Here is a 19358-nt window from a genome sequence, read left to right on the forward strand (position 1 = left end):
TTTCTGACCTCATCCTTTTAATGTTTTCTAGTTCTGTCTTTTTAATCTTTACCAGAGGACATGTTTTTATTGATTTTAGAGAGAGAGGGATGGAGAGAGAGAGAATCATTGATGTGAGAGTGATTATCAATTGGTTGCCTCCCGCACATGCCCGGACTAGGGATTGAACCCACTACCTGGGTATGTGCCCTGACTGGGAATTGAACTTGTGACCTTCTGGTGTACAGGCCATGCTCCAACCAATTGAGTCACACTGGCCAGGGCTTTCTAGCTCTGTTTTTCTGTTTCCTATCTTTTTGTTGAACTTCCCACTAAGTTCATCTACTCTTCTCCTAAATTCATTGAGTATCGTTATAACCAGTGTTTTGAACTCTGCCATTTGGTAGATGGCTTGTCTCCATTGTGTTGAGTTCTTTTCCTGGAGTTTTGTTCTGTTCTTTCATTTGGGACATGTTTCTTGGTCTCCTCATTCTGGCAGCCTCCCTGTATTTGTTTCTATGTATTAGGTGGAGCTGCTATGTCTCCTGGCCTTGTTGAGAGTGTCCTTATGTAGTAGGTGTCCTGTAGGGTCCAGTGGCAGCGGGGCTCTGGTGCTGGCTGAGTCTGCCTCTTGAGTGTGTCGCTTGTAGAGGTGGTTGGGTGGCGCTTCATTGTGGACTGAAGCTGTCCACTGGGTGTGCTGGCCCTGGGGCCTCCTGGGAATTTCAGGCCAAGGTCAGCCAACGTGAGGTCGGCAATTCTTGACTCCTGGGCTCGTGGTTGAGTGTACACATGCTGTTACTTTCCTGAGGGTATGGAAGTAAAAATAAAATTAATGTGTAAACTTGAATTACTTTCTCCCTCTGGGCTATTGCTTTGTTTTCACTTGAAAATGAAAGGTTGACCTTAATCATTTCCAAGATAATCCTAACGTAAGATGCCTGGGCTAAGATGTCTATTTTCTGTTTCCTGTCACACAGAGCAAAATTTTAGTTAGCATCCAATGACGTTTTCATGTCTTTTTCTATAAACCTCTCCCCCTGCAAAGAAACAGGTAACTTCCCTGCATGACTTATTCCCAGGTCTCAGACTGTGTGAGTGACTGACACAGCTCTGGCATTGTTGCCCTTTCTTGTTGAAGGTTTTAAAAAATTGTGCCCTGATAGGAAATGGAGGCAGTAAAATGTGATTGTGAATTCCCTAAAGTCAATGGCAAACACAGTCTTTTCGCCTTTTGTGATGTGACATCATGTTATCCGCCAGTTACCACGCTATCAAACAACCCTGCTGGGTTTGGTGAGACTCGGCTCATCTTGCACAGCGACGGCAAAACCACCTGAATGCTTGCAATGCCTGAGCCCCACAGGGGATGAGAAAGGCTGGCAGAGAAGTTAGTCAGAAGCAAGGTCAAGCTGGGCAAATTTTAGATCCAGTCTGCAATCCTGTGTTCAGAAGGAATGTGGGAGGAGATTACAGAGAAGAACACACCACTGGGTGACTCCCTGGTTCGGGCACGATTCACAGATGGGCACAAACGTGGGTGAGGAGTGGGCTCGGAGAGTGTTTTGGGAAATCAGGGTGATGAAAGCATTGTTAATGAGCTCCCATCAGAGGGAGGGCAGTGTGCAGACCTGGCGTGGGAGAGAGATGATAAAGCATTGGTGTCTATCTGTATTAGCTTGCATGAGCTGCCATAACAAAACATCACAGACTGGGTGGCCCAAACAACAGAAATGTATTTTTTTCCCCACAATTTGGAGGTTATTAATCCATGATCAAGGTGTTGTTAGGGTGGGTTTCTGGTGACATGTCTCCTTCTGGCTTGTAGATGCCTGCCTTCTCTCTCGGGACTCACCTGGCCTCTTTTCTGTGTGCGCATCGACCTGTCCTATGAGATTAGAGACCCACCCTTATGACCCACTTTAACCTTAACTGCCCTCCTAAAGACCCTATATCCAAATAGAGTCACATTGGGGATTAGGGCTTCAACATATCCATCTTGGGGGAGCATAATTCAGACCAAAATAGTGTTCATTGCAGTTCTTGTAAATGAAGGTGAAGTGATTGTCCCCTTGGAGAGGAGGATGGAACTGATGGAGGGCCAGCTGAGTGTCAGTCATGACTGATTCATGACTTTATTTGGCTCCTGTAAAACCCTGTCATGAGAGAAGATTGAAGCTCATAGTTGTTAGGATCACCCAGATAGCAAGAGGTCCAGAAAGCATTCAAACTCTAATTTACAAGCTCATGCTACCATATCAGGGAGGGGACTTCTACTGAAACCTTGCTGAATTTTTAGGGACTGTGTCTTTAAACTTGGAGTTGCCAAGAAGCCTGCTTGGCAGGTCCATTTGGGGGTCTGGGGAGGGTCTCCGAATAGGGAAGAGACGTGATCAGAGTTGTGCTTTGGGGAGGTAACTGGCCGTGTGTGGGAGTGTGGGTGTGGGTGACTGGTGATCATCTAGAACCTGTTGCCATGACACTGTTGAGAGATAATGACAGCCAGCAAAGGCGATATAAAAAGTGCTAGATTCCCATGACATTGTGAGGTCAGAGTCAGGCTTTGGTAAATGATTGAGTGCAGGCCATGGGCAAAGGGAGGAAGTCCAGGAAGAGGCCAAGGAGAGCAACTGGGAGAACAACAGCACCTCTGATGGAAATGAAATGAGTTTGGGGGTACCCAATTCATCGGGTACCCCCAAAGCTTTCCCAGCCCCCATTCCATCAGGTGGTGAGGAGATACCTCAAGGAAGCCTGTAACTGCTTAGAGTCCAGTGCACCCCTTTGGGGGATGTTGGAGAGGATTCTTGAACTTAAGGTTAATCTATGCAGTTAATCATTACTGGTAATTATGCACTTAATAGTACATTAGGCTTAATAATTCATCAAGTGATAAATGAAGAGATAATGGGTCAGGACGGGCAGGCTGCAGGTCTGAGGGAACTTTGATTAAAGTGGACTGTTATCCCCATGAAGCTTTGAGGAGAAAAAGGTGGATCTCTAAATAGCCTGTTTTCCTCCCAGTTTCTCCTTCTTCTCTTCTTCCTCCTCCTCCTTTTTCTCCCTTCCCTCCTCCTCTTCCCCCTCCTCCTCTCCCTGTTTCTTCTTTTTCTCTGAACAAACAAAACATTTTAATGTTTGTGTTACAAGGAGGACAAGATGCAGTCTGGGCCAATAGAACTTTCACACCCTGAGAATTCCACTTACAGGCAGAGGCAATAGTAATTTATTTCTTGTGCAAATTTTAGCTGGTCCTATTCTTTTAGCAAAGGCAAGCGTGCCTACGTTGTACAACACACTGTAAAGTACAGATGACCAAGGATTAAAAGTCTTCAGTGGCACTAGCCAAAGTACACAGTTTCCCCTTCTTAATGAATGGTGTCCGCCCAGTTACTCAAGTCCTGAATCTAGGAGTGACCCTTAATGACTCTTTCCATCACTTCCCACAGTTGACCCATCAACAAGGCCCCTCAACTTTGTTACTAAAGCAGACCCTAATCTCTGCGATTGTCTTCATCTCTCCTGCTGCCACTCTCTCACCCAGATGCAACAATAGCCTCCCGCATGGTTTCTCTTTTCTCCCTTGTCCCCAACACTACACTTTCCACAGGCTTGAGAGCAATCTTTCAAAAGAAAATTAGCCCTACTTGGTTTGGGTCAATGGATAGAGGGTTGGCCTGCGGACTGAAGGGTCCCAGGTTCAATTCCGGTAAAGGGCACATGCTGGGGTTGCGGGCTCGATCCCCAGTAGGGGGCGTGCAGGAGGCAGCCGACCAACTATTCTCTCTCATCATTGATGTTTCTATCTCTCTCTCCCTCTCCCTTCCTCTCTGAAATCAATAAAAATATATTAAAGAAATAAGTAAAAAGCAAATTAGGTCATGTCCCTGCCCTGCTTGAAACCCATCACACTTGGAATAAAATCTACACTTGCTATCCTGGCTTGCTAAGACCTATGGGATGTATCCCCACCTAGCTTTCCAGCCTCATCTCACACCACCCTGCTCCTTGCTCACCACACTCCAGCCACTCTGACCTTGGTCCTGCTTCTCCACCATGACGACCTTCCCGCTCAGGGGTCTTTGCTTTCCCTCTGATCTCCGAGTGGCTGACTTCCAGGGGAGGCCTGATGGGCTGTGGGCTTCCCAGGTCTTCTTCACTATTGTGCATTGGGCTCACAAAGGACTCACAGACGATCTGATTTGGGGATACAGCCTACCAGCCCTTCCTCTAATCCTTTCCTTTACAGCTTCACTATTATCACCCAAGTCCCCACCATCACCTCCAGCGCAGTCAAGTTCCTGGCCCGTCTCTGCTCTTTCCTGTCCTCCTCTTGCCTGGCTCGCCCCTGAGTGTCCCAATGGGGCATGGCGTCCTCACCCTCCTTTATCTTTGTATTTCCAGATTGGAGCTTCTCTCTTCGCCAGTAACATCGGAAGTGGCCACTTTGTGGGGCTAGCCGGGACGGGAGCAGCTGCAGGCATTGCCACCGGGGGCTTTGAATGGAATGTGAGTAACATCAGAGACTGTGTCCTGGCGCCGGAAGGAGCTCTAGCAGTCAGTCAGCCGGTTGAACTTGTGCTCAGAGGTAGATGCTGCAGGTATTAGGCAACCTCTCCCCACCACCCTGCGGTGCGTCCTGCTCCCCTCCCACCAGAGTAGCATGAGAAAACCACTGATATGAAGGCTACAGTGGTTCTTTCTTAAAAAGCCAAGCACTCCTCTACCCTTTCAGCCATATTGGAGGTTTGGAAATGCTTATCACCAGATCCCCATTATTGTTGTTGTTGTTATTATTATTATTATTTATTTTTTAAAAGGTCTCTAAATGGTATTTTTCTCCCTGTAAACCGGGGAAGAGGAAAAAGGAGTTGCGATGTCACTGGGCAGTCACCACGGGTCCCCTTCACTATTGCTCAACTACTGTTCCCTTGGGCCAGCCAGGCAGCAAAGACCCCACCAGCCCCGATGGCCACACAGGGAGTTGTCCTCAGAGCCCAAAGAGAAACCGCTGGGGGATTGCTCTGCAGTGGCTGGGGGGCCCCAGGCGGCGTGATCTGACTCCATTTCTTTTTTGGTTTTAGGCCCTGATTTTTGTGGTTGTGCTGGGCTGGATATTTGTCCCTATTTACATCAAGGCTGGGGTAAGTATCTACTGTGTGCGTGTACACATTCACACACACACATACACACACATTTACATACACACACATACACACATACACACATACACATGCACACATACACAAACACACACACATAAACACACATAACACAAGCACACACATTTGCATACATAAACACACATAAACACACACACACATAAACACACACATACACATAAACACATGCTCACGTGCGCACACACACGCGAGCTCAGTCCTCCTAGAAGACAGGAGACTATACAGGATAAACGGCAGAGAAAGCCTGTGCCTCGATAGGGACACTAATTAGACCCACTGAGCCATGCCGCGTCCCTGTAGGAAGCCTTCCTCAGCAGCCTCACTCTAGGCAGAGCCCTCAGCAGCATCCCGTCCTCTCAGGCTGGGTGTGTATTTACAAGGCACTGCCCTGCCTTTGCGCATGAACTGTGGTGTGTGCCTCTGCCCCAGAAGGGAAGCAGCATGAGCAAAGGATCACACTTCCCCTTCATTCACGTCTGGCCGCAGGTTTGTTTGCTGAGTGTGCAACTGGCACTCAGCTACCAAGTGCATGCCCCGACTCTCGAAGAAAGCGCTGCCATTTTACCTAAGGCAGCTTTAGTGTCATCTCTTCAGTGAGATATAATGAGCACCTACTACGTGTAAGTCCATTGAAAGCGATATGGAAGAAACACGGGGCAGATGGTGCAACTTCTGCAGGCTGTCCGTGACAGCTGTGTGATCCCAGGAGACAGCAGGCTCAGGGTTGAGGGACCAAGACAGAGTGTGGTTGGCATTTGCAGAAAGGAACTTGGAGAAGAGCTGAGCAGGCCCGCAGCCACAACCCTTGGCAAGGCCTGTGTGCAGAGCAGGGCAAGCACACACCCAGCCTGGCCACCTTGTTTGGTGCATTGAAAAGGTCTCTAAATGGTGTCTTGTTCACAGTAGGTGCTTTGTATAGGAATATCTATCTAACAACCCCCACCTCCTCCAGGGCACAGATCTGCCTCCTTGGTTATATGTTTATCGGGCACCTTCTATGTCCTGGGATAATACAGTTACATCTGCAGTAAGGCAGGTGGGACTGAAATGAGCAAAGGGCTGGAGGACAGCTGCCTGGCCACATCACAAACTTCCCTGACCAACAAGGGTTAAGCCTAGATCACACTTCTGACACCATTGTGGCCGCCACTGTTCTGCTTGCTCTGGGGCTTCTGGTCACTCTGGCTGGCCGTGACCTCCCTGACATCCCGTGTAGGTGGTGACGATGCCAGAATACCTGAGGAAGCGATTTGGAGGCAAACGAATCCAGATATACCTCTCCGTCCTGTCCCTGTTGCTCTACATTTTCACCAAGATCTCGGTGAGTCCACTGCCTCCCTATCATTGAGCCCGTCTCCTTGCCAACCTGGAGCTGCAGGCCCCGATTTCCAGAGCTGAGACTCCTCAGGGGTTGGCTGGCCATGGGGGTGTATTTAAGAACTGGACAGTGCTCTGGGCTGACCCACTAGAGCAAGACATATATTCCTTCTTCACTTTACTTTTCCTTCCTCAAAAGTGTGCAAATCAACTTCTTTGATTGGCAAAACAAAACAAAGCAAAAGACTCAGGAAACTGCTGAAGTTCAGAGTCTTGGATTTCTTTGAATAGATACCCAGAAGTGGAATCCATGGGTCATTAGGCAGTTCTATTTTTAATTTTTGATGAACTTCCATACTGTGTTTCACAGTGGCTGTACCAATCTGCATTCCCGCCAACACTGCACAAGGGATTCCCTTTTCTTCATAGGTTGTTTTTTTTAATGCTGTTGAGTTGAAAGAGTTTTTATATATTCTGGATATAGACCCCATTCAGATGTATGATTTGCAAATATTTTCTCCTGTTCTGTAGGTTGCCTTTTCACTTTCTTGATAGTGTCCTTTGATGCACAAAAGTTTTAAATCTTGACGGAGTTCATTTTATCTACTTTTACTTTTGTTGCTCATGCTTAAGTCGTCACCGAATTCACTGATTGTGTGACACCAAAAAAATCGATTGACAGATCCAATATCATGAAGATTGACTCCTATGTGAGCTCCTTAGAGGTTTATAGTCTTAGCTCTTCCATTTAGGTCTTTGATCCATTTTGAGTTAATTTTTGTGTATGATGTGAGGTAGGGGTCCAACGTCATTCTTTTGCATGTGGATATCCAGTTCTACCAGCACCATTTTTGTGTTTTTTTGACAAGACTATAATTTCCCCATGGAATGGTGTTGCACATATGTTTTTCACACAACTCATTGAAAACCTGCTCTGGCCCATAGGACTTTGTCTTGGAGTTGGAACTGATGCCTAAGATTACTGTGCCCTCCCTGCCCAGCTTCCTACTTCAAACTGCTACGCCCCTGACTGGTAGCTCTGTGCTTTCCCTGTGCAAGTGATGATTCCACCGCCTCCACTTTTTCCTTCCCTCTTTCGGGGTCAGTTTTCAGTTACAGTCCTATTCCATTAGAGATCAATGTGCGGACACTGCACTGGGAAGTACTGGTGGGAGGCAGGGGTGGGCAGAGAAACCAGCCTTCCTGAGGGGAGAGGGGCAGCAATGTGAGAGGAGGAAAAGAAATGTAAGTGGGGAGGATGGGGAGGTCACCCTGAGCTTGGGGGCAGTTGGTAGGGAACAGTTCCTCAGCTCAGCCTGTGAGCTGTCACCTGTTTAATGAACACGTAGAGCACGGCACTTGGACTCCCCTTCTCAGAAGCACGACTTCTCCAAGTCCACAGTTCAGGCGGGTGAAAGTCTGTTGACTACAGTTGCTATGGAAAGGGCACTTTTTGCCCTCCCAGCGAGTAGAGGGGTAGTCATATAAAGACACGGAGTAGCCAGCCTCACTCCCTGCCTTCCCGACCAACTCTCCTATTGCTCAGTTACCGATTAAACCTCCCAGGACATGGGAGCCCCCAGGTAGCTGAGGGGCAGCCTCCCTCGGCTCAGGTCCTGATGGAGCCCATTCCCTAGCAGTCAGCTTTTCTGGAATTCTGCTTTTAAATGGGGCTTCGTGTAGGATGTTCCCGCTCTGGGTGATTTCCGGGGCTCCTTCGTGGAGGCCTTGCCCAGTGTCCTACCTGCTCCAACTGCTTCCCATCCCCAGCATTCCCTTGAAAAGTGCACAGGACGGACGATCGCTGCTCTTTACTGAGGGCCAATCTATTGAATTATGGGTGCCCCCCACAGATTTCCTTAAATACCGTCGTTACTTTTCTTTTTACAGTTTTAAAAGTTGGGGGAGCAGGAATTTTAAAACACAATGTATTCTTTATGGATCTAGGGATATACATATATGTAGAAAAATATAAAATCATAGACCAGAAGAATACATACCAAGTTTAAGACAGTGTCTGCCTTTTAAGAAGAAAGGAAATAGGTCCGGGGGGAACAGGGGACTAGATGACCTATCCCATCCTGTCATCCTCTGCCTCCATGCCATCCAAGACAGAGCAGGACGGTGTGGAGAACACAGACTCTGGGACCAGGGACACCCAAGATTCAATCCTGGCTTTGCCTCACACCAGCTGTGATTTGGGACAAACTTCTCTGAGACTCGGTTTTCTCTTCCAGGAAATGGAAAATAAAGTTAAAAAAATTCTCTGGGGGACAAAATGCTCTCAATAATGGTCACCCCTGGGCCAAGTCATGGAAGTGGGTCCACTTTTACTTTACTTTTCTTTTTAAAAAAATATATTTTATTGATTTTTTACAGAGAGGAAGGGAGAGGGATAGAGAGTTAGAAACATCGATGAGAGAGAAACATCGATCTGCTGCCTCCTGCACACTCCCTTGGGGATGTGCCCGCAACCAAGGTACATGCCCTTGACCGGAATCAAACCTGGGACCCTTGAGTCCGCAGGCCGACGCTCTATCCACTGAGCCAAACCAGCTAGGGCCACTTTTACTTTTCAATGCCGAACTTTCTGGGTTGTTTATTTTTAAACCATATACATAAGTTATTTTACTTAAAAACTTTTTTTGGATTAAAAAAGACCTTGCCCTCTGCAGAAAATATCCCAGAAAGAAGGACCCTCACCTTTCAAAGTTGTTGGAAAGTTAGTAGACTTGGTGACAGGTAGTCTAGATTTTAGCCCGTGAGCAAGTCACTGACTTTGTTTCTCTCATCTGAAAAGCAGAACCAGTGTACCTGTTCCATCACCTTGTTTTGGGGATCCAAACAATGCTTGTGTCTCTAAACGCTCTTGGTAAAGTGTAAAATCACCCGGATGTGGAGGAAAAAATACCCTACGAAGCACGATACCCAATGGGCACCCAGGAGATCTAAAGGCTAATGTCAGAGCACCCAGGCTAACCTGGGCGTGGCTGTGGTCCCCCAGGCGCTCCTGGTGGCATTCGGGGTCCAAGGGCAGAAGGCATTCCTCCTGAAGTTAGGGGTGACTCATGGGAGGGAGAATTTATCTTAGGGTTTTTTCCTATTTATGAGGGAGTTTTCCTTAGGATTCTTTATGTGCCCAGTTCGCTGGAAGTAGAGTACGTATTATAAAAACCGAGGTTTCTGTTAGCCCAGCACTTTTCGTAAGTGTTTATAGATTTTGTTTATAGCTTATCTTGGGAGTTGTGTGTTATTTATTTGTGACTAATAACAGCCAGGCAAATATTAATGAGGCTATCACAAATATTAATGAGGCTATGATGTGTTGTCATAAAGCATGACAAATTAACTACTCTGGAAAATAAGCCAATCAAGGGTGTTTTAAATGGCAGCAGTAATCTTGGAATATATACATTTTTTGCTCACTATGCTCATTAGCTAATCTATGAATCACACTTAACAGCATTCCACTGAAATCAGTGAACGGAGCCCTGCAGTGGGAGTAACTACGAGAAGATACGGAGCTATGGGAGGGCCGGGAGGGGACTTGGGATTACTCATCACAGTTTCAAGTGGCCCAGTGTGGAGAGTCGGTGCCCATTTCACCCATAGCATGGCTAAGGGGCAGCTGGGGACTCTGCTTTCTCAGCCGCTGCCGCAGAGGGCAGGGTGGACCAGGTCTAGGACCCGGGAAAGAAATATCTTCCTCAATGGCGGGACTTCCCCACTTCCGGCCACTGAGGGTTTATTTATTTATTTTTAAAAGTATATTTTTATTGATTTCAGAGAGGAAGAAAATAGGAGAGAGATAGAGAGAAGTATCAACGATGAGAGAGAATCATGGATCGGCTGCCTCCTGCAAACCCCACAGTGGGGAGCCAGCCTGAACCTGGGCATGTGCCCTGACTGGGAATCAAATCCTGACCTCCTGGTTCATAGGTCGATGCTCAACCTCTGACATGGAGAGGCACAATGTTTTATCCAGTCACTCAGGCCTAGAGTGGCAGCGCTGGGGTTAAATTCCAGGCCCTTTCACCAGCACCCCTGAGGTTGTTGTTGGTGGTGATGGTGATGGGGAGTTCTCTTTGTAAGTCACCATGATTCTCCCTACGTCCTGCTTCTGCCTCATCTCCTCCATCAGGAAATACAATGACATTAGATCCCCTGGGGCTAGAGAATTTGTAGGGGACCCAAGGCATACGGTCCTCTTGGGGGAGGAGGTCATGTATTCACACATAGGCTTGGAGTTGGAGATGACACAGAGGCAGGGAACAGGAGATTTGATTGGCGGGGACCTGAGTCACTGGAGGGTCCTGAGGAGCTGGAAGGAGGCAGAGAGGGGAAGATAAGAATAGAGCACCCATTTCCCAGGGCTCTGAACGGGTGGCCGTTTACATGCCCTGAAATGCATTAGATCTCATGCAATAAAAGATCTCGTCTATTGCATCTAGCGGCAGTCTAGTTTCTTTCCTACCTAGAGAGAGGAAAAGATTCACCTGGTGGTATTTTGGAGATGCCATGAAAATTCTGTTTGGGTGACTCTAGCGCTCTCTGTTGGTTTAAATTAGCAACTGCACTGTCCCGCCAGGTAGAAGGTTCTGTATGTGGCTAAATGAAGCAGGGAGGAGAAAAAGAACTGTATCAAGAACTGGTGAATTTAGGGGTGCAAAGGGAACAATTCTCCCTCCAGTTATATGAGCGAATCTAGATAAAACCACCTCGCACCAAGCCTGCCATGCAAGAGGTTCTTGGCGAGGTTCTGGTTGTGTTAGGGTCAAGATGGACTCCATCTGGACTGGAGAGGTACAGTCATGATGTTGCTCAAATGTCTCTTCGCACCAGGGTGGGGCTGGGGTTTCCCTCCCACGGGACTCTCCAACACGCCAACTTGCTTTTGGGACTAGACCTGAAAAACCTTTGCCCACAAAGGTGTAAACAGTGGATAGTTGCTTAGAGCAGCAGTCCACAGGTTCGTGGGGAGGAACCCCAAGGTATCGATAGTGGTTCCTTGGCCTGGCCTGCGTGGCTCAGTGGTTGGGCGTTGACCTATGAATCAGGAGGTCATGGTTCGATTCCTGGTCAGGGCACAGGCCTGGATTGTGGGCTCCATCCTCCAGTGCGAGGTGTGCAGGAGGTAGTTGATCAATGATTCTTTCTCATCATTGAAGTTTCTCTCTCCCTTCCTCTCCAAAATAAATAAAAAACACACACAAAAAATAATTGTTCCTTGGCAAACAGAGTTCCACAGTTAAATATCTTTGTGGAGGGTCCTTTACTATGCTTCCCTCCTGGGGTTCACAGTACACACTGTGTATTAAAGGCTCAGAGGAGTTGTGTGGTAAAGAAACTGCCTTAACGTTGTTTAATCTGGCATTTCACGGGCCTCTTGGACCATAGCATCCTTTTCTCCTCCTAGAATATCTATTACGACCTTAAATAAAGCTTGTGGAAAGCTTAGGGAGACAGCAGGACTCTCGGGTGTTCGTATCCTTTTGTTTTTATTTCATTGTGAGAGGAACACTCAGCATGTGAGCTGTCCCCGTCACAGGTTTTGAGTGCACCATTCACTGTTGTCGGCTTCTAAGTGCAATGTTGTGCAGCAGACGCCGAAAGCTTGTTCATCTACGTAACTGAGACTCTATGCCGACGGATGAGTAACTCCCCATTCCCCCCAGCACCCGGTACCCACCATCCCAGTCTTTGATTTTATGAATTTGACTATTTTAGATAGACATGGAATTATGCAGTACTTGTCTTTCATATTCTTAACCGGGGTTAAAAAGATAAACCTTTGATTGTGGAATTTCAGCCAAAGGGCAAATGAGTGTGGGTCAATACTAGACCCTAGGAATCACTGGCACTGACATTCCCCAGGAGACAGCTTCTTCTGGCTCCTTCAAGTTCACCTCCTGGCCCTGCAGCCAGCTGGTCTCTCTCCCCCCTAACGCACCTCTCCTCTCCTTCCAGGCAGACATCTTCTCTGGGGCCATCTTCATCAACTTGGCCTTGGGCCTGGATCTGTACCTGGCCATCTTTCTCTTATTGGCAATCACTGGCATTTACACCATCACAGGTGAGTTATTCAAATGACTTGACTCAAGCCCAGTCCAGGGGGAGGCACTTGTGAAGGAGAGAAGGGAGTGTCTTCTCTCGAGGAAAAAAGATACACCCAGGAAACAGATCGAGGATGGGGGGGTTGGCTTGTACAATGATTTGGTAATCATAGATCCTGACAAGTTATACCGGTTGCCCCCAGAAAACTCCAAGGTTGGATGGAATAGTCAACACAGCTTCTTCCAGGAGGCGGGGCAGGGCTTGCCCTTGCAGGTTGTGAAGAGAGAACTTGGCTAAGTTGGGAAAGTCAGGGAGGGAGTGCCAGGTGCAGGGACAGGTGAGAGCAAGGAATGGAGGCAGGAATGGGCATGACGCAGGGCAGAGGCAGGGTGAGAGCAGATGCATTTAGTTGGAGGAGGGTGGTCAATGGGAGGTAGGTGTGTGTGTGTGGGGGGTATGATAGGGCCTGATAATTCAAATGAGGTCACAGGGCAGGGGCCTTAGAAACCAAACAGGGGTCTTGGAATTGATGTGACCAGGACTGGGAGGCACTGTGAGGAAGAAAGAAGGGAGTGACACATGCAAAGAGATTTTAGAGAAAGACTCAAGAGGTGACAGGGGAGTCTGATGACATGAGTAACAACTGGGGGCACCTCTGAGGAAGTGTTGCTCTGCCCAGTCCAGGGGCCAGGCTCAGTGATGGAACTTGCTGCTCAACTGGAGCTTCATATGAGCTTTGGGAACAAGAAGTACTTAGAGGGTCTGAGAATAGGGTCAACATACAAGTAGCCCTTTAAATGTGTCCATTTGGTAATGTCCTCAGGCATTTTGTACAGATGTCAGCTCTTTGCTCTTCCTGCCTTTATTTGTGGCAGACGTCCTTTCTTTCTTCCTTCCTTTCTTCCTTCCTTGCTCAACTGGAGCTTCATATGAGCTTTGGGAACAAGAAGTACTTAGAGGGTCTGAGAATAGGGTCAACATACAAGTAGCCCTTTAAATGTGTCCATTTGGTAATGTCCTCAGGCATTTTGTACAGATGTCAGCTCTTTGCTCTTCCTGCCTTTATTTGTGGCAGACGTCCTTTCTTTCTTCCTTCCTTTCTTCCTTCCTTTCTTCCTTTCTTCCTTTATTTGTGGCAGACGTCCTTTCTTCCTTCCTTTCTTTCTTTCTTTCTTTCTTTCTTTCTTTCTTCCTTCCTTCCTCCCTTCCTTCCTTCCTTCCTTCCTTCCTTCCTTTCTCTCTCTCTCTCTCTTCTTTTTTAAAAATATATTTTTATTGATTTCAGAGAGGAAAGGGAGAGGGAGAGAGAGAGAGATAGAAACATCAATGATAAGAGAGAATCATTGACCAGCTGCCTCCTGCATGCCCCGCACTGGGGATCGAGCCCGCAACCCGGGCCTGTGCCCTGACTGGAAATCGAACCATGACCTCCTGGTTCCTAGGTCGATGCTCAACCGCTGAGCCACACCGGCTGGGCCAGATGCTTTTTCTTACTACAGAGGAGCCATCTCCTGCCTTAAAAGGATCACATCGAGCTCCTCCTCCTCCAATAGGGAGAAACATTTCTCCTTTCCTCAAGGTCTTCCCAGCATTGCTGTGATGAGTGGAGATGTTGGATCATGCTGGGTGGCAGACTGTTGTCACAGGACAACAGGAGGAAGGGAGGGGAGGCGGGCGACTGAGGGGTGTGCAGAGCGAGAGGGGCAGCGGTGGGTCAGGAGTAGGCTGCCTGGTCGCTCTCCTGCGTGAGGTCAGATACATTGTCTCCTTGTCCGCGTAGGGGGCCTGGCGGCTGTGATTTACACGGACACCTTGCAGACGGCCATCATGCTCGTGGGGTCTTTCATCCTGACCGGGTTTGGTAAGTGGGGCTGCGGAGGCGGGGAGGCTGAGGGAGAGGCCCAGGGAGAGAAAATCAAGTCCAGGGTCTCTGCCTGCCTTTCCCAGGGAGTGGTCCAGCCCAGAGCGGCCATCACTGTGGGTGTGCAGGCGGCACCTTCCTCGGCCCTGGAGGTCCCAGGGTGGGCCTGACCCGGACAACACCTGTATTCCCTGCTACCCCCTCTAGACACTTGGGGCCAGTGGTCCCCACTGTGAGTCTGTGATGATGTAGTCTCCTCTCCACAGAGAAACTGGATAGAAAAAAAAAAAAAGGTTAAGACTAAATATTAAATATATTCAAATGTGTCTTAAATCTCAGGTTATATCTTATCTACATTTTGGTGTCAAATGTCCTTTCTTTTATGAATCGATGATAGTGAGTGATTATTTGCTTGCTTATGTCCTTATTTGACAACATTTTTAAAGCTCAGCCACTCTCTATTGGCCCCTCTGCCCCCTAATGTTGTAAACTGTCATCTGTCTGCGGAACCCTAAAGGCAAGGCTAGACACCCTCACTCTAGAGGCAGTTGATATGGGAGGGTAGAAAATGCATTGTATTCTGAAGGGGCCCAGGTTCTCGGGGTGTCCTGTGAAGCCTCTAAGAGCTTCCATTGGGTTTCCCCAGCGGTGCCCCTGGGGGATTGTGGGAGGGGGGGGCGGGGGGCGAGGGGTGAGCAGAGGAGGCTGTTGGCAGGACAGGGACTGGAATGCCTTCTTCAAGGACACAGTCACCAGGGGGCTGGGCTACAGGCTCCTCGCCCATTCTTTCCTCATCCCTGCACTTGGCTGGGACCAGGGGTGGCAGGGCCTAGTCTGTGTCTCTAGTCTGTGTCTGGGATCCCAGAGGCCACTGCTGACAGTAGAGGGGGAGGGGAAAACAGAGTTTTTGAACCTGGTTCCAAACCAAGGTCTTTCTTCTAATAGGCCAAGTGGCTTTCCTTTGTAACGATGCTTAGGGTTGGAGTCCTTTCACGGGTCATTGCTTTGGAGGAGGCTAGGCAGGGGTAAGGATGACAAAGCCGAGGCCAGAGAGTGACTTGCCCGAGCCCACACGGAGGGCTCTGGCTGCGGGGCAGGACCTCTCGGTGTCTCGGGCGTCCACAGGGGAAACTGCCGTGAAGAATGAAGAGTTTCGGGATGGTAATTTTTATGACTGATGTTTTTCAGCCTTTAATGAAGTGGGAGGGTATGAGGCCTTCATGGAAAAGTACATGAAGGCCATTCCGACCAACGTTTCTGATGGAAACATCACCATCAATAAGGAATGCTACACGCCCAGGAACGACTCCTTCCACATCTTCCGAGACCCCCTCAAGGGAGACCTGCCATGGCCGGGGCTCATCTTTGGGCTGTCCATCCTCGCCCTGTGGTACTGGTGCACAGATCAGGTATCCGCACTGGATGTGCAGGGGGGACAAGGTCTCCCCCGGGGTGCTGCAGGAACTCCTGTCTGTCTGTCTGTCTGTGGCTTGTGGGGTTGGGAAAGGTAGGGCAGGGCTCACGTGGTCTGGGGGTCACTGAGCCTTGGTAACATGGGAGTGCCAGGCCAAGTACCCAGGATGTGGGGGAGGGGAGCTGGGGTGGCCAGAAGGCGTCAGGACAGGCACCTCACCCCGTCTTTCCTGCCAGGTCATTGTGCAGCGCTGCCTGTCAGCCAAAAACATGTCTCACGTGAAGGCGGGCTGCGTGATGTGTGGGTACCTGAAGCTGCTGCCCATGTTCCTCATGGTGATGCCAGGAATGATCAGCCGCATCCTGTACACAGGTGATGCCTTCTGCTGGACTCAGTGGCCACTCTCCCCCATTCCTGGCTCTGAGCCACTTCAAAAGCCCTGTAGTTCCCTGGTCCTTCTGTTCCTCCTCCTCCTCCCCCTCCTCTTTCTTCTCCTCTTCCTCCTCCTTCTTTTCTTGCCATGCATTGCCAAGTATTATTGATCTCCCCCAGTGGTTCTCAACCTGTGGGTCACGAACAATGAAAATACATCCTGCATATCAGATATTTACATGATGATTCGTAACCGTAGCAAAATTACAGTTAGGAAGTAGCAATGAAAATGATTTTATGGTTGGGGGTCACCACAATATGAGGAACTGTATTAAAGGGTCGCGGCATTAGGAAGGTTGAGAACCACTGCTCTAGACAGTGAGCAACTTGAGGTCACAGAAGCCACAGAATTGCCTTCCCTGGTTTTTGCAAATTCTCTGAACCAGGAGGTCACAGTTCAATTCCTGGTCAGGGCACATGCCCAGGTTGCAGGCTCGATCCCCAGTGTGGGGTGTGCAGAAGGCAGCTGATCAGTGATTCTCTCTCAGCATTGATGTTTTTATCTCTCTCTCTCTCTCCCTCTTTCTACCGTTCTCTGAAATCAGCGAAAACATATTTTTAAGAAAGAAAGTGAATCTTGAACGTATTTCCCTGATGTGTGCTCGCTGACATGGCTCTTCATCTCTCTCCAGATAAAATTGCCTGTGTTCTTCCCTCGGAATGTGAGAAACATTGCGGCACCAAGGTTGGCTGTACCAACATCGCCTACCCGACCATGGTGGTGGAGCTCATGCCCAATGGTGAGATTCGTCCCCACTGGCGGGGTCTTTCTTAGAAGGCTGATTGGGCTCAGGCTACTCATGGATTCTGTGGGCCTTCTGGGCAAGGCCATTTCCATGCCTGGAGGTCAGTTGGGGAAGCCTCATTCCAGGTGTCCTCAGTTTTTGAGTAGGTCTTACCTGTGGCAAGCAGACATAGGACTAGGTTTGGCTCTCAGACCTGGCACTGGTCTGTTGTCAGTCAGGCTCGGAAAGGAGATGATCTGAAAATGCATTAGGGAAAACCATGGCTTTTCCATGTTCCTCTGGAAGGTCTTTCCAAGTTCTCCCACAGATGTTGACATGGCGGCTTGAACTAAGTGGAGTTTTACCTGGAGAATGAATGAAAAACATGGATAGAAAGGCAAGGAGTGGTTTTAGCTCTAGAATGAGGACGTGTGAGGTAGTTGATGGATGGGATACAACTTCTCACTATAGAGAATGTGTTCTCCTAGAAGACTGAGAACATAGAGTCCACTTTGGTTAGAGTTTTGGGGTAGATCTGTGGGGTTACTTTTCATATTGCATAAGGAAGAAAAATCTAATTCTGGCTCAAGAGATGCAGATTTAATTAGGTTCGGGGGTCTCAGGAGATCCAAAATTCAAAGGTACTGGCCAGGAAAATTTAGAAGAAACTTCTACACAATTTTATTATTGAAAGAAAATGTAGAGATCATCTCATCAAACTTCTTCATCCTGCAGTTGGGGTCCACAGAAGGAAAGTGACTTTTCCAAGCCACACAGCAACTCAGCGTCTGGCTTGTATAATTCTGCTCAAGCCTGGAATTGAGGAATTTGAGATGGTCTTTAAAAAAAAAAAAAAAAAAGACTGGATGCATGACCTTGGGCAAACCATTTGGATTCAAATTCTATAAACATGGGAGTAATAGTTAACTATTCCACTTAGCTGGGCTGCTTATTAATTAAGGTTGCAATTAGTAAGAGTCGCATGGCTCTTTTATTTTACTTTTTAATTGTTTTGTTAATCCTTGTCAGAGGATATTTCTCCATTGATTTTTAGGGAGAGTGGAAGGGAGAGGGAAAGACAGAAACATCGATGTGAGAGAAACACATCGATTGGTTGCCTCCTGATCAGGGCCCGGGCTAAGAAGGAGCCTGCAACCAAGGCATGTGCCCTTGATCAAAGAAAGAACCTGCAACCAAGGCATGTGCCCTTGATCGAAATCGAACCTGGGACCCTTTGGTCTGCGGGTCAACCTTCTATCAACTGAACCTAACCGGCTAGGGCAAATCCTAGTTTAAATATTTCTGCTATGTCATGGATCTTTTGAATTAGAGATCTTATAAAAGTCCGCTCAGATGGAAACACACACACACACACACACACACCCCATCACCACCATCATCCAACTGCAAAGTGTTAACCTCATATATATTTTATTCCTACCTCCTGTTGACTGCTGTGGGATTGCAATATAATGTAAAGCCACAGTCCATTCCTTAAAATGTCTTGTTTTTCTGGAGAGATACATCAAAGGCCAACCACGGCATGATTTCAGAAAGCAAACAAACATTGAGTCCTCCCATGTTCCAAGTGCGAAAGAGCTGAGGTGCGGTGGGTACCACTCAGAACCCCCTTCTCTTCCAGGGCTGCGAGGCCTGATGCTGTCAGTCATGTTGGCATCTCTCATGAGCTCCCTGACCTCCATCTTCAACAGCGCCAGCACCCTCTTCACCATGGACATCTACACCAAGATCCGGAAGACAGCAACGGAGAAAGAGCTCATGCTTGCAGGAAGGTAAATGAAGCTCCCACCTGCCCCCACCAGGAAGCGTGAATAATTACTGTATAGGGTTCCCTCTAGCTAGGGAAGACGGCGGATGCTTGGGTAGCGTGGGAGTAGCCTCTGTGGCCAGTTACATTTTCCTTCCAGTGGCATCAGCTTTGAAATGCCCTTTTGGAGTGAGAAGTGACATCAGGGACCATCTAATCTAACTCCCAATTTGTCAATGAGCAAAATGAGTGCTTACTATTGCTCATCTATTTGCCCACTATTGGTTTGACTTATGGGAGGAAAAGCCTCAAGAATGAATTTGCTAATTATGTTTCCTTGCTGTGGTCACATTGTGTGTGTGTGTGTGTGTGTGTATACATACTTGCTCATTTTATATATATCCTAGAGGCCCACTGCACAAAATTCGTGCATGGGTAGGGTTGCTAACGGCTGCCCGCTGGGGTCTTCCTTTGTTACGCGCTGCCCCTTGGTGGTCAGCGCCGGTCATAGCAAGCAGTCGAACTCCTGAGGGAACACTTTGCATATTGGACAATTTGCATGTTAGCCTTTTATTATATAGGATGTACCGCATTTTGGTGATCTACTCACCAGTTGATGGATATT

The 19358-nt window shown here is 48.1% G+C and overlaps 1 protein-coding gene across 1 annotated transcript in view; it reads left to right on the forward strand.

Moving 5' to 3' along the window:
• Window positions 1-19358, forward strand: part of SLC5A1 (solute carrier family 5 (sodium/glucose cotransporter), member 1) — a 36511-nt gene that overhangs the window by 11315 nt on the left and 5838 nt on the right. Inside the window, exons 3-12 of the mRNA XM_015562842.1 lie at window positions 4384-4488; window positions 5064-5123; window positions 6379-6483; window positions 12447-12552; window positions 14314-14394; window positions 15583-15803; window positions 16045-16180; window positions 16873-16980; window positions 18608-18758; window positions 19315-19330. Of these exons, the coding sequence (XP_015418328.1) occupies window positions 4384-4488; window positions 5064-5123; window positions 6379-6483; window positions 12447-12552; window positions 14314-14394; window positions 15583-15803; window positions 16045-16180; window positions 16873-16980; window positions 18608-18758; window positions 19315-19330 (1089 nt within the window). The remainder of the gene's footprint in view (window positions 1-4383; window positions 4489-5063; window positions 5124-6378; window positions 6484-12446; window positions 12553-14313; window positions 14395-15582; window positions 15804-16044; window positions 16181-16872; window positions 16981-18607; window positions 18759-19314; window positions 19331-19358) is intronic.

Source organism: Myotis davidii, unplaced genomic scaffold (assembly GCF_000327345.1).
Source record: "Myotis davidii unplaced genomic scaffold, ASM32734v1 scaffold478, whole genome shotgun sequence".
Lineage (NCBI taxonomy): Eukaryota > Metazoa > Chordata > Mammalia > Chiroptera > Vespertilionidae > Myotis > Myotis davidii.